The following is a 15,108-nucleotide window of genomic DNA, read 5'->3' on the forward strand; positions in this document are numbered from 1 at the left end:
TAATTTTAGTTCTCATTTTTAGAATTTAATTAATTATGTCCTTTATTTTTTGTTAAATTAAGTTAATAAAAGTATACAAATAAAATACTACAAAAATGTTAAAATTTGCTAATGAAATATTTGGAAAAGTTTCCATTGTTTTGTCAACCACTGTATATCTTTCTAATTAACAAGCCCATTCATTTAGACATCTAGTCTGTGGCTCTTCGAAGAGAGTGATATCGATGAGTGATAGTTTGCACACAGCTAGAAGGCTGCAGCACAGATTATCTATGGCTTGATCCTTTGCTAGTGATTATCCCTAATCTACGCACTCAAATGAGTGCGACTGTCAAATGTCTCGCATTCGAGTTTAAGGATTTTCTGCATACCAGACTATCGTTTACGTAGTGTAAAAAAATAGGGAACTCTTTGCAGTCAGTCTGTAAGCCTGAAAGATATCCTGATCCCAAATTACTCAATCTAAACTCCACCACCAATATCTTCTCTCGCCTCAGACCCATCCTTGAATATACTTAAATTCAACGGTGACGAAGAGTTTTTTCAGTACTCCCTTATTGAAAATCGAATGTTTCTCAGGAGACTTGGGTACAATATTCATTGTCCCTATGATACTGGCATCACTCAAAAGTATGTAGTCCCAGTTCCCAGATATATGAAGCCTAATAACACAGGTCAACCGCATCATGGTTACCTAAGTACAAAAATGATAAAATTTTTGAATTATATGGATTTTTTTTTAAATTTTGAATTTTTTTAGATGTTTCTCCACATAATTTATGATAACTCTAAAAGGGTTAGTCCAATATTATTGAAGTAAACTAAGAAAAGTTCAAATTTACATAAACCTTTAATCTGATTATATATTGCTTTTAAATCGGCTCAGTAGTTTCGGAGTTATAATAACAAATTGATGCAAAAAATATAGTTTTTACGTCAAAATAGCAAATTTTTGTGTTTTAAAAAACTCATGAAAAATCGAAAACGGTCTGTAATTAGTAAACCATAGCACAGTGGTTTAGAAACTTCTTTTTTGGAAATAATTCGGTATCTCGGGAACTATTGGAAATATTATTACAATAATTATTTGATACTGTTGAAAACATTATGACCTGAGGATTGAAATTAAATAATTTTATAAAATTTTGGGACTTCATTTACCTTAAAAACTAAAAAACCTTTCATATGGTGATTTTCCACGAATAAAAATATTAATATTAATATAACAAAATTGGGAACTAATTTAGATCTAAATGTCCTTAAATTAATGACATTATAATTTTTGACACTTTTTATTTTCAAATACCGAAATTCCTAAAACGGGGAAAATGTGTTCCAAAAACTGAGTTTTTTTAGAAAAGTGCCTACTGTGACGCTATTTACCGTGTGATAGTAAAACAACTTTCTAAATATTTAAACAACATATAGGGTTATACAAATACGGAACTTTTTCGAGGATCGGTGCTTTGCCTTTTTAGAATTTTTTACTGAAACCTAAATATTTTTTTTAAAATTGTCCAAGTTTGGATAGGTCTGGGGGATACTGTGTCCGCTTAAGTGAGCCCAATTTTACTTTACATGCTTTTGCATTAAGTTTTCTTTCCGGAACATATAAAAATTGTATATAGTCCCAAAGAAAATTTGTTTCTACAAAAGAAAAAATATAGGGACTTTTTTAGGAAAAATCTTAAAAAATTAGGCCCATTTTACATGTTCCAACTTTGGATGCGTGTAACTTTTTACACGGACGAGATAACTGTTACCAAGTTTTTTTTATTTTATTTAGAATTTTATTGCCAATATAGCTGATATTTTGAAAAAAAAATTCGACCCTCCGTAGGGCCGCCATATCTAAAAAACAAAAAAAAATCGAGCAAAATTAAAAAAAAAAAAAATAAACCTAAATATCTCTTCAACTGAAGGAGATAACCTACATATGTAAGCGTATTTTTTGTAGACCTTCTCAAGGACTATTTATATTATAAATTTCAGCTCATTCGGATCATAAATGAATTTTTGGGGATTTTTATAAAAATTTTGAGATCCGAGGTGACCAACTTTGAGGGGGCACAAACTGGCCCGTATTACCCCTAGGAAGCTGAACAAATGTAATTCAACTCAAAAACACCTAAGCTCTAACCATGTGAAATTTTGTAATAATACAAATATTTCCCGAGATACCGAATTATTTCAAAAAAAAAAAAGTTTCTAAACCACTGTGCATAGTGCAATAAGCCCAATTATGAGTTAAAATAACTAACAAATTCATCCATTGGTGAGATTAGTACGATTATTACTAACTGCATTGCCTGCACTAGGTTACGTCCGACGTCATAGCCCATTAGAGTCTATAAAAGGATATTTATGGTAGATTTTCAATTGATGTGAGATTTATCGGATGATTCTGCGTAGAGCTGTCAGTTCGAAAGTAGAGATCCATTAATAGTCCAATTATCATCAGACCGATTGTCTCGGAGAAACTTATTCCATGAGGTTTTGCAAATCATTCCATTGAATTGAAGCTTACGACGACTTCTACCAGATTCCATAATATCAGCTTAAGATCATATTAGCAATGTCTCCAATACTTCCAATGATGGAGAGTTGGATACTTGCGTGAAGATAATCTTTTTACATCCTAATCAGTTTTCCTTCTGTCAATGAAGTGTTCCTCAGTTTTGTGTTTTAAGATATGGAAAAGTCCAGTTCCGAGAATGAATATTTGTTCGACACATTCCAGTTCTCGGTTTAAGATTCTCAATTACAAGTATAATATACAAAAATATACAGTAACTCCTGCCTTTTAGTAACTGCAAATATAGGTACAGAAAGACTGAGTCCATAATAGCTCCTATATTAGTCCCGCTTCCGAAAATCGCTGTCAAAAGTAAATTATTGAAATTTTAAAGGAAAATATTTTTTTCAGTTTTCCTTACAAATGTCCAGATGTCGTTGTTCCGAGAATGAATATTTGTTCGACACATTCCAGTTCGCGGTTTAATTCGTATGATTCTCAATTACAAGTATAAGATACAGCAAACATTCATAAAGAGTAAGTCAGAAAAGAGTGAGTCCATAGCTCCTATATCCAGTGTAGGGTATTATATGGTCGGCCTTGTCCGACCATATTTTCTTAATTGTTTTATTATAAAAATAATTCATGCTTTTCAAAAGATAAAATTTCCTTTCCGCTGATATAAAAGATGTCTAGATTTTCTCACATTTTCAATGCCACGTCACCTTCAGACAGAATTACAATTTCTCAGACTTCAGTGACTTTTTAATCACAGCCAGATTATAAGAATAAAAGGTCTGTTTGTCTGTAATAAAATTACCATTCAATGTATTTACATAAATATTTTCTCCTTAGTTGTCTGTTAAGTTTTCAACAAAAAAAAAAAGAAAAATAAGATGAATACAATTCATTATTATTCACAATTCATCAATAATTCTATTTAATGTTTTAGCCCCCAAAAAAAAGGTCTGTTTTTCTTTGCTTCAGCAGGGAATTTACAAGGTGTTTTGGCAAATACATAAAGGATTAAATATTGATTTTCTTGTTTTACATATTTCAAAATATTTTATGCAAATTTTGGTCCGCAAACATACCTACAAGCCTTTAAATGGAGATTATTATTTTATAAAATTCCATGTAAACTCAAGGCAACTACAAGGTAGATTTGGGTGCTTAACTCCTTTCTCATTTCTATGTTTTTTATGTTGCAACAGCATGTTTTTGTGGATTAAGTTTTAAAATTTGTTGTCTAATTAACATATTTGGTTTAATTCATTTCATTTTAGAATGCTGCGGTAGTTGCGGTTACAAATGTTTATGACAATATTACAGAAGCGTCAATTAAACGCATGGTTTTGCCTAAAGTTAAATCGGTATTTGAAAAGAATCTCACCGATCCGAAAATTGTACAAAATGTATTGATTTGTGTTGAAAGTCTTATGGATAGAATGGATAAGCCAGAGGTATGTGAAAACTTGAATAATTTTGTGCCATAAATTAATTTATAAAATAAAATATCTTTAAGAACTGTAAATAAACCAAAAGAAAAACTTAATTGTTTTATTGCCACACCAACCATTATGGTTGCTTTTAATTATTAATGCAACTTTCTGTATACATTTTCACATTTCAAGGTAACGGAAGAAATATTATTGATACTTGCTGGCGTGGAAATACCAGATCCAGATTTAATAATGCGTTCTGTGCGTAAGTATAATTTTTATTTCTCCACATCTCAACGGCAAAGCAAAGTGTTAATGTATGCCTGTCGAACATTGCATGCATCATTTGCTATATCATCATTACCATCATTAATAAAGTTTTCTTTCTTTCTGTGTTTTCTACTCTTGCAAGAAGCAAAATTTAAAAGGAATATAAAATTTTTCATTTCAAACTTGCAGGTATTTATCAGCGTATGTTCTTTGATGTTTCGTATAATTTAACAACTGAAGCAGTTGCCAATAATGTCTTGCCACTGCTGATACCGCACACCATAAATCCACATTTATCTTTGGAACAATATTGTCTGTTACTCGAGGTTGGTATAATGCAGCATCATGATGTTGAAAATAAATATTTTCCATTCATACACGAACACAAAAACACATGCATTCATACATAGTAGGGTGGCCATAATTTATGCAATTTTTGGATTTTCAATGCTCTCAAGGTCTAACGCGGGATAACGTTTAGAGATTGTATATTTTATATGAAATATCGAATTTTTGGTCAAAGCTACAATTGTAGAAAATATATATGGGGGATTTCATGTCAAGTGAACCAACTTTTAAAATCGATGTCTTCCAGGATGAAATTTTCACCAAGGTTACACATATTAGATAGTAATTCAGACACAATTTCTTAACAAGATCGGTCAAGAATTCTCTGAGTCAGAGGTGATAAAAATTTGTCATTTTGGCCATCCATATGTTTTTTCTCATCCCTGTAACTTTTTACCTATTGTTCTTAGCAAAATGTGTCCCAAATAGTTTAAATAGCTATTTCTTCAATTTTTAAAATTTTTTAATATTTTTTTTTCGAAATCAAAAACTTTTTTGACTTTTTTCAAAAGACAGTTTGTGCCGAATATTTTCTACCCACCATCAATATGTATTTTTGGCTTTCTAAGGGGACTTGAATCAGTTATGGTCTGAACTGTACAGAATTTGATAGAGTGATGTTAATATCATATTGGATGTATGACTTCAAAATACGGAATTTTCTCAAACTTGTAGCTTTTATTTTGAAACATTTGTACAATATAAATTTATGATCTTTTCCCATCTTTATGACAAAATATGGATTCCGAGCCAAAAGAACTGCTCATCTTTTGAGGCCACGAACAAATCAAGCCAATATCGGATGCTCTCTTGCATATTTTAGCGTATCCCAGAGGGAACTTTCTGCATCGACCGAAACAAATGGAAGTCGGACAGAGCACAGTCGGGTGAATCAAAACTTTCCAACCACTTCATTCTACATAGTATTTAACAGGTATTTCAACATAGTTATGACCTAGCGTTGCACAATGGGGCAGAATAAAAATTAGTTGGAAATAAATCTGGAATTTCTAAACAGCTGCACTGTGGTTCCAAATCCAAATCTAGGTGGACAAAATTATGAAAATCGGTATCTTCAGAATTTAGAAAAACTTAGTTTTTTCGGAAGCTGACAATCTGCTCTCCTCCAATACAAATGGGTTTTTCAATTGGACATTTCGTTTTATCGACAGAAGCGCCAGAAGTTCAACAAATTTTGAATAATATTTTCGTTAATTTTTTTTTAATATTTTACTGCTTTACTAAATTAGATATATCTCAATGGTTTTACCATATAGAAATTCATACTTCAAAACATAGATAAACATTGATATAGGCTTTTATTAAATGTATATCTTATGTTTATGGGCATCTCCATTTTCCTGTTATAGTCCTTTAAACTTGATTCTCAAATATACTGATTTTTTTTTTCTAAGAATGTTATATAGCTTGCCAAAAAAAAAGACCATCGAAACCCGTCCAATGACTTTATACATCATTTAAAGATACTTCTGGGAAATGTCTTTGTAAAAAAAAATTTAGCCGCCAGCCCCCGCCGAAATACTTTTTTTTAATTTTAACGGAATGGAATTTTTAGAAATATTTATTTATTTATTATTGATTTTTATATATCTAGACCCTACTGTAACTTGAAATATAGTAAATACAGATATTTTTAAAAATTTAGTTTCAGAAAGACATAAAAAAGTATTTTTTTAATTTTTTATTAATGTTTTTTATATGTACATATATATAGACCCTACTGTAACTTGAAAATAAGTTTATGTTGATCTTTTAAAATTTTTTTTGGAATCGGAGATACCAATTATAAATAAAAAAAGATCGCCAAATAATTTTGTCCACCTAGATTTTGATTTGGAACCATAGTGAGCTGGCCAGATTAGGATAAAATTTGACGTGGCCATATCCAAAAAGTATTCGAGCTTAAGTTATAAAAATGGGCCCTACAAATGCTCCAGGGGCGGCACTATTGGGGCTGAAAGTTGGATACCTTCTCACCTCTTCGCCCAAAAAACAGCAAAAATCTACTATTTTTTTTAATTTCTATCCAGAAAATCGTTAATTTTTGGATTCATACAAGTGCTCCTTGCACATCCAATATTTTTAGACACGTGCAGTTTTTTTGTTTCTCATTTTATAAAAAAGAGTTAAGTCTACTATTTTTTTAATTTTTATACAGAAAATCGTTTATTTTTGTATCCATAACACAACAAAAATTACAAGGTCCAACCAATAAATTTTAATAGAGGAGACAAAAAAAAATACACGTTTTGAAAGTTTGCATCTGAATTACATTTGAGGGGGGTTAAAGTTTCGCAATTCTGGCACATTCTTATTGTTAATCGGAATAAAAAAATCATATGATTCTTACATTTTACGTATAAAATGTGTTCAGCAAATTTATGTAGAATATTACGCAGAACATTTTTGTAGAATATATTAACCCTCTAAATCCTCAAGGCATGGGTCTTTTTTGTCCTTTATTTAAATAAGTGCAAAAAACACCATTAAACAGGGATTTAAGGGGTTAAAATGTTCTGCAAAAATATTATCCGTGAAATTTTACTATGAGTCCCTGAATACACCAAAACAGAAAACTCAACCAGAAAGTCAAATATAAGACACAACAAAAGAGAGCCTAGGGTTAATTTCGCATTTATTAAGAATTTTATTTTAAGTACCCCAAAAAATTCATCACGACTAAAAAATAATTGATTTTACTAATATCTCTATTATTTAACCTTCGATAGCAAATCTGAATACAAGACAATTCCACTTCATTACCATACAATGTCCAATATAGAATGTCCCATAGATATTTGGCTTTGGTGTCGATTCGGCTGGTAGGTCGGGCTTTACATACGATCTCTTACGCTTTGGGTTATTGTAATGGAATGATTTTTCATCTCAAAATTTCCTTTTATAGCGTTCAAGCATAATTTCGGACATGCAAACTCGTTTTTCAAGGCTTCAATTCGTTTGGTACCCAATTTCACTGCTTTTTATTGAATCTTGCTCGCAAACGTTTTGAAATGGATGCTTGAGTACTAAGTTAGCTCCTAATGATTTTGCAAGCTCTTGTTGAGTTTGACAACAATCTTCATGGAGTAATGTCTTCAATTCTTGTCCTTCAAAATTTTTTGGAACATGACGCTTTGTTGGCACAAAATTCTACAGTTTCGATGCAAAAAAAACTTTCTTGTTTACCATATAATGTTCAATAACTAAGTGAGGGGGACTAGGGACAAATGTTGCACGATTTTCCCTGATTTTCAGAGTACTTAGGACTAATTTGTGGAAAATTGTATCGGTATTGCCGCATAATCAAGCTATTTATGATTGTTCAAACAGTATTCCGTGGTGACATTTGTATGGTGGCTAGGTGAAATCATGGACCGATATTGTCCATTTTCAATATCAAATAAATCTTTGTGGAGAAGTACAGCTAGCTAGCTCTTTATGTTTTTCAACCCCTAAACATTATTCGATTAAGATTAATCCAAAAAGTGCAAAATAAGGGCCACCCTAATACACACTTACTACATATATCTATCATATATCTATATCTAGAGAAAGACAGATGAATATCATTCGTATCATATTTACAAAATCATAAATGAGTACTTTAATTACATTATCACATCATAATCGCAATAGTAAGGATATTCACAGATTCTGTTTATGCACGTCACATAGAATAACATGAAATGTGAACCAGTTCCCATAGAATAGCAATATGATAACATTCCTTAAGGAGATTGGGTCAACATAGAACTGGTGCCGTGATTTGTACCTCGAGAGGAAGGGAACGTTTCTAGTTCCAACACGTTTTATGATGAAGACCTGCCATTTCAACATTGCACTGTCCTAACACTAAATCAAATGTACTTGTTATGTTTTTCCCTCCATAGTGTAAACCTCGTTCACAAAGTACAGGCCGCAATTTTTAAGATATTTTGATTAAAATTAGCACATGCATTTTTTTCTGTCCAAAGACGAAGCTCATTGAAACTGGATGAAATCCCATACAAATGTGCTCCCGAAATAGGACTTTATCGGTGATAAATGTTTAATTTATATAGGTATCTACTAGGATATTCAAATTATTCGATTTTTCTCTTGTTGGAATAAAACGAATAATTCGAATAAGAGATTTTGACTTGTTAGAATAATTCAATCACACGTTTAAAATTAATCGAATTATTCGAATAATTTACATTTTTAATTAAAGAAGTAAAGAATGAAGTTTTTTGTTAAAGAAAAACAAAAAATAACGCTAAAGTTAACAATTCAAGTATTTATAAGGTTAAAAAACATTCGAAAACAAAATCCATCATTAAATTTTCATCAGAAATATTCTGATAGGGAATCTGCCTATCGAATAATCTACAAAACAATCGACTAGCAAACTCTTTAGTTTCTGTTTTGGAGCTATATATTTAAAAACTTTGAGTTAGTTGGTTATGATCCTGGAATCAAGTACAATATAAACGTATTAAAAACTTTCTAAATTATTTATAACAAATTGTATTATAACCTCAAGCTCTATCAATTGTTTAATCAAGTGGTCTTAGGGAGTTACACAAATATGTCCAAAGCTTGATATCATTGTCAACGTAATCATTATAAATGTCATCCTCAATATCACTTTCGATGATAGTTTCAAAATCACATTCGCCATCACTTTCACAACCACTTTAATTTATGTTAATATTTTGATTGTTAATTGCGATTCTGCTAGTATTTCGCCAGCATATATTCATGTTTAGAAGCTAAAATTTCAGTTTCGAAATCAAGACAATTTTTGTAAGTTTATTACTTATTTAAATTTGGAATTATGAAAATTTTTAAGCAATTTAATAAATTTAAATATATGAGGTGCCGCAGAACAAAATGTACTTTTTCGAATCTTTTCAAAAATTGGTTTTTTGGTATTTTTATAATATTTGGGTTGAAATCTTCTAGAAACAATCAAGTCAGAACATTTTTTTAATTTAGTATACTAGTATTGTACATAACGTACAATACTAGTATAAAACAAAAAAAAAAAATTATTTAATTTCAATGTGTAATTTGTTTATATATTAGATGAGGATTAAAAAAATAAGTAAGAAACTTGTTACCATTTCCATGTTCATGCAGTTTTTTAAGGGGGCGAAATAAATACAACTCATTTTCCCAAAAATTTTAAATGTGCGAAAAAGTACCTTTTGTTTTGCGGCTCCTCATATATGTATGTAAATTTATCCGTTTTATACGATTATTGTACATAAAATTGTTCGAATTATTCGTTATTCGAAAATTGTCATTTTTATATTGTTCGAATAATTATTCGTCAGAAATTATTCGATTATTATGATACACAGTTTCAACCTAGTTTCAACTAACTAAGAAGACCTGCTTCTTCTGAATGTAAATATCAGCAAAACGAAAACATTACATGTTAACAATTCTACATTAAAAACCTTGAACTGCAAGATGTTGACTCCTTCAGACATTTGGGTAGCATTATAATAAAGACTGGAGGCTCTAAGGAGGACATTTAAATCCGCGTCACAAAAGCCAGACAATCCTATCGTAAGCTGAAATCAAACCGGAGCTCTCGAGCTCTTTCTCGTCGAGTGAAGCATAAAATGTTCAAAACAAACGTAAAGTCAATCCTACTCTATGGCTGTGAAACATGCCATGCTGCAAGTTTTTGTGAAGCAATGGAAAATCCCCAAAATTATATATATCTTCTGGCCAAATGTTATAACCAGGGAAACCAAAATATGCAAATGCATGTTTTTTCTGGTGAGTCTAATGAGCACATAGATATGATATTTACACGTTTCAGAACTATTTAAGAATTTTGGCATCGATTTGTTAGTGCCATTATATATTTGTTTTAAGAGTATATTTATGTCATATTTATGCGTTTTTAGAGCATATTTTACTGTTTAATAGCATATTTTGACTTTATCAAAAACAAATTGTGTCTTACTTATTTTTCGCTGTTGTGTTACAGGTTTCTACTTCCTCTGTTTAAAATTCAAAATTGAAAAATAGATGGTTTTTTTTAATATAAAATAAGCACTATTTTAATAATAGCGCCATCTAAATATCAAATTTTTGTTCTAATTCAAACTTAACCGTTCTAAGAGTTAAATAAATATTATCTTTTAATTTGCTCCTATAACATCAGTTGATGTCGAAAAAACATTTTCTTTGTATAAATATGTTTTCAGATCCAATAGACAACAATTTTTATTTGAAAATTTAAGTCAATATTTTGTAATTTATTGCAATAATAACCTTAATTGAAGAAGTGACTTTATGTTTATATAAAATATCATCAAAAAATACCTCTCGAGGCCTTTTCTTAGCTTATGTTAATATTGTTTTTATGTTGTATTTATTTTTTGTTATTGTTGTTTTAGTTCGTGTTATTTTTGTTTATTTTATGTTACTTTACCTTTTTAGAAGTGAATTGTATTGATTTTTTTAAATAAAAGTATATTTTTTGGTTAAAAATTGTGTAAAAGTTTGTTTTTTTAAGAGCATATTTTTTAAATTTTAAGAGCATATTTTAAAGTTTTTACTGCATATTTTAAGCGCTTAAAACGCTTTTTTTAGAGCATATTTCCGGTTTCCCTGGTTATAACGAATGTCAGATTGAGGATTGTTGTCAATTTAGCCCTTTTCTGGCTATATTTAGCACTTTTGAAACTTGTTTAGCCACAAAAAAGTAAATTTAGCCTTTAGCCATTTTTGTAGCCTTTTGTATTTTCATTTAGTTTATAGCTAAATCAAAACTTATGTATTTACTCTTATGATCTGAAATTTTTGCTGTTGAAAATTAGTAAAATCAGTTAAAAAAAATTGGCAGGAATATTATAACTAAAAATGTTGAACCAGTAAACAATTTAAGCACATACACATTGTTGGAACCTTCTATACATTCTTCAAAATTATATCTTTAATTATATCTTTAAATTTTTGCTCAAGCATTTTATTATTTGCATCAAGGACGCATTCAAAATACATGTTTTATTCTTCCATGGTTGCTCAGAATTGTGTTTCAAAGGCAATGTCTCTGTAACTTTTGAAACGATTGAGATATTTTTGTATTTTTTTAATTTACAGATAACTTCTTGAACATCCATAATTTCTAATGTTTTGACCAAATATTTTGGCTACCTTAGTTTTGATATGTTTACTAACTAATGGCAAAATTTATGTTTTTGTCAATTAAAATCAATTCTGTCCGGCGACGTGTATAATTTTTAGAATATTTTTTTTCTGCATTACTTGAGGGTCATATTTGTCATATATGTATTTACTTATCAAAATATTCTCCATCGATTTCGAAGTTATCACAAGGGATTACTTTATACATAATTTGTCTTTCATATAAAAAATTTGTTTAGGAGCATTTTGCAGGCCAGGTGATAAACATGAGGTTTTAAATACATCGGCATATGATATACGTGTGTGCACATATTACGTTATTTTAAAGTTAAGGATCAACATACAGGAATAAATATTCTTATTTTCTTCCATTTGAACGTGTGTTTTTTGTGTCAAATGTATGTATTTTTTTAATTAAAAATTTTAGGCCATTTTTAGGCACTTTGGCAACACTGTTGAGGACCGAAACTAATCCACTGCCAATTGCAACAGAAATTAAGAAACGCAAGTGGAACTGGATTTGCGACCCCACAAAGTATATATATTATGGATCGTTATAGATAGCGAAGTCGATTTAGCCATGTCCGTCTGTATGTTGAAATCAACTTTCCGTAGTCTCCAAATAACTTACATACATGATTCATACATCAATATATCGGGAATTCTTCCGACTCAGTTGCTATTTAAAATCGACAAAATCGGCCCACAAATGGCTGAGATTAAAGAAAAAACCGGGACAATTTCGATTTTGATCTATATCTGGATTACTAAGTCATTAATATAGACAATATGGATATCTAATGATAGCTATTTCAAAGTCGATTGCAATGATGTATATAAGGCTATAGTAAGTTGGACCTACAATGGGTCAAAATCGGGAAAATATTTTTTAACCCGATTTTTTTTTCATCAAAAAAAAATTTTTTTTTTGTTTTAAATTCTTTTTAAAAAATTAAAAAACAATTTGGAAAAAAAATTTAAAAACAATTTAAAAAAAAAATTTTTTTTGTTTAAATAAAAATATTTAAAAACAAGTAAGAAAGTATGGTCGGTCGGTCAAGCCCGACCATATAATACCCTACACCAAGTAAATGAGTAAAAATATTTTTCTTTTAAAATATCAATAATTTATATTCGTGAGTGATTTTCGGAAGTGGGTCTTATATGGGAGCTATGACCAATTATGGACTGATCACCATAAAATAAGGTCGTGTGATTTATGTCTATATGAAAGTTATTTATGTTGAATTCTGTGTATATACCAACATTTTTAAGCGATTTATGCACGTTAAAGTGATTTTCGGAAGCGGGTCTATATGGGAGCTATGACTAATTATAAACCGATCGTAACAAAATTTGGTGACATGAATTTTGTGTATATAAAACTTATTTGGAGCGAAATTTGTGTAGATACATATATAAATTAAACATTTATGATCAATAAAGTCCAATTTCGAGAGGACATTTGTATGGGGGCCAGGTGAAATAATTGAGCGATTTCAGCCAGTTTCAATAGGCTTGGTCCTTGGGTCGAAAAAATTATATGTACCAAATTTTATAGAAATATCTTCAAAATTGCGGCCTGTACTCTGCGCACAAGTTTTACATGGACATCCAGCCAGACGGACGGACATCGTTTAATCGACCAATATTTTTGGGCGTTACACACATCTGCACAAACGCATTATACCCTCCCCACTATGGTGGTGTAGGGTATAAAAAATATGTTTAAGTATAATTTGCTGAAGGAAATATAAGATTCGGCACAACCGAATATAGCTCTCTTACATGTTTTACTAGATTTGTTTAAAACACATTGATAAATTCTAAACTGTTTGCCACTTATTCAAGTGAAGTGATATGTCATAATTTCACATGTCGTGGGACTACTGCTTTTAAAACCATTTACTCTAATTGTCAGTTGTTTTAAAAGCACTAGTTCCATGACATGTTAAAATAGGACATAGAACTTCAATTGTCCAATTGATTCAAAAAGTTATAATAATTTTCTAATTTTTAACATAGAATAGGAATAAATAATTGTCAAATTACATAGGATAGTACATAAAAATATAGCTTTACATTGAATTACATTTAGTGTAAGCAAACTCACACAAAATACCATTAAATCTGAACCATTTTCCATGAAATATCATTGAATATTAAACATTTTATATAGAATTTCATTAAACATTTATAAGTGATCACCCCTATTGAATATCAATTTACCATATAATTTTTCTTAAGGCAATTCAATCGTTTTTGGAAAATATTGACCGACAACAACGCAATCGCTTGAAAATGGAGAACATATCAATGTCATCACCGGAACGTCATCGTACCTTAAGGCATCAGTATTCAACGGATAATATGAACGCAATACCGCCATTCAATATACCGAATTTACGCATTGATCAACGTAAAACCTCCAGTGCCGAGGATATGGCAAGAAAAAATTCTGGTGGTAAGTCTTTTTTTTTTTGTTCAATTGAAATTTTATGACTTTTCTTGTTTTATTTTATCATGTCATGGAATGTAGTCACAGTAGACTGTCTCAAAGTGAATGATTTGTGAATATAAACTTGATAGAGTTTTACAATATTTCTAACAATTTGAAGCTTTCAACAACTCTTGAATTTTGTAGTCAAATTTAATTTTATAGCCCTTTTTTATAGCCAAAGCCCCAACAATTCAAGCACTTGAATATTTTGTTGGAATTTGACTTCACAGCATATGTAATTATGTTTTAAATATTTGAAAAAAATAAACCGATATCTGCATCCATGAAGGTACCGTGTTACAGTCTTTCGAAGTATATTGGAACAATTTTGAGGAATATTGTGTCGCCCAAATACAATATACAAAATTCAGTAGAATTAAAACGAAAACTGGAAAGCGTCTCATTGGAAAATGACGATATTATGGTCTCTTTCGACGTGGTATCATTATTCACTAATATACCGATTCACTTGGCTATAAGGAATATACTTGACAAATGGAAAACACTTAAGGAACACACGGCAATACCAAGGCAAACATTTTTGAAAATTCTTCAGTTTTGTTTAACTGATAATAACTATCTCACTTTTGACAATAAATTTTACCATCAAACATATGGTATGCCAATGGGAAACCCCCTATCGCCAACAATTGCAAATATTGTACTTGACACACTACTGGACGATGTAATTGACGAATTAAGGGCTAATAATATAGAGATTAAGTTTATCACTAAGTATGTGGATGACTTGTTTGCGATTATAAGGAAATCGGACGAAGGGAGGATATTAAGAACAATGAACGTTTATCACAATAGGATACAATTTACAATAGAACGCGAGAAGAATATGTCAATACCGTATC

General features: G+C 30.4%; 1 protein-coding gene across 2 annotated transcripts in view; it reads left to right on the top strand.

The window, feature by feature from the left end:
- Nucleotides 1–15,108, top strand: part of bma (SCY1-like protein bma) — a 130,225-nt gene that overhangs the window by 50,823 nt on the left and 64,294 nt on the right. For both annotated transcript variants that reach the window (XM_065505368.1, XM_065505367.1), the window contains exons 12-15: nt 3,802–3,978; nt 4,150–4,222; nt 4,417–4,553; nt 13,993–14,209. In XM_065505368.1, coding sequence (XP_065361440.1) covers nt 3,802–3,978; nt 4,150–4,222; nt 4,417–4,553; nt 13,993–14,209 — 604 coding nt within the window. The remainder of the gene's footprint in view (nt 1–3,801; nt 3,979–4,149; nt 4,223–4,416; nt 4,554–13,992; nt 14,210–15,108) is intronic.

The sequence above is a fragment of the Calliphora vicina genome, chromosome 3, assembly GCF_958450345.1.
Source record: "Calliphora vicina chromosome 3, idCalVici1.1, whole genome shotgun sequence".
Classification (NCBI taxonomy): domain Eukaryota; kingdom Metazoa; phylum Arthropoda; class Insecta; order Diptera; family Calliphoridae; genus Calliphora; species Calliphora vicina.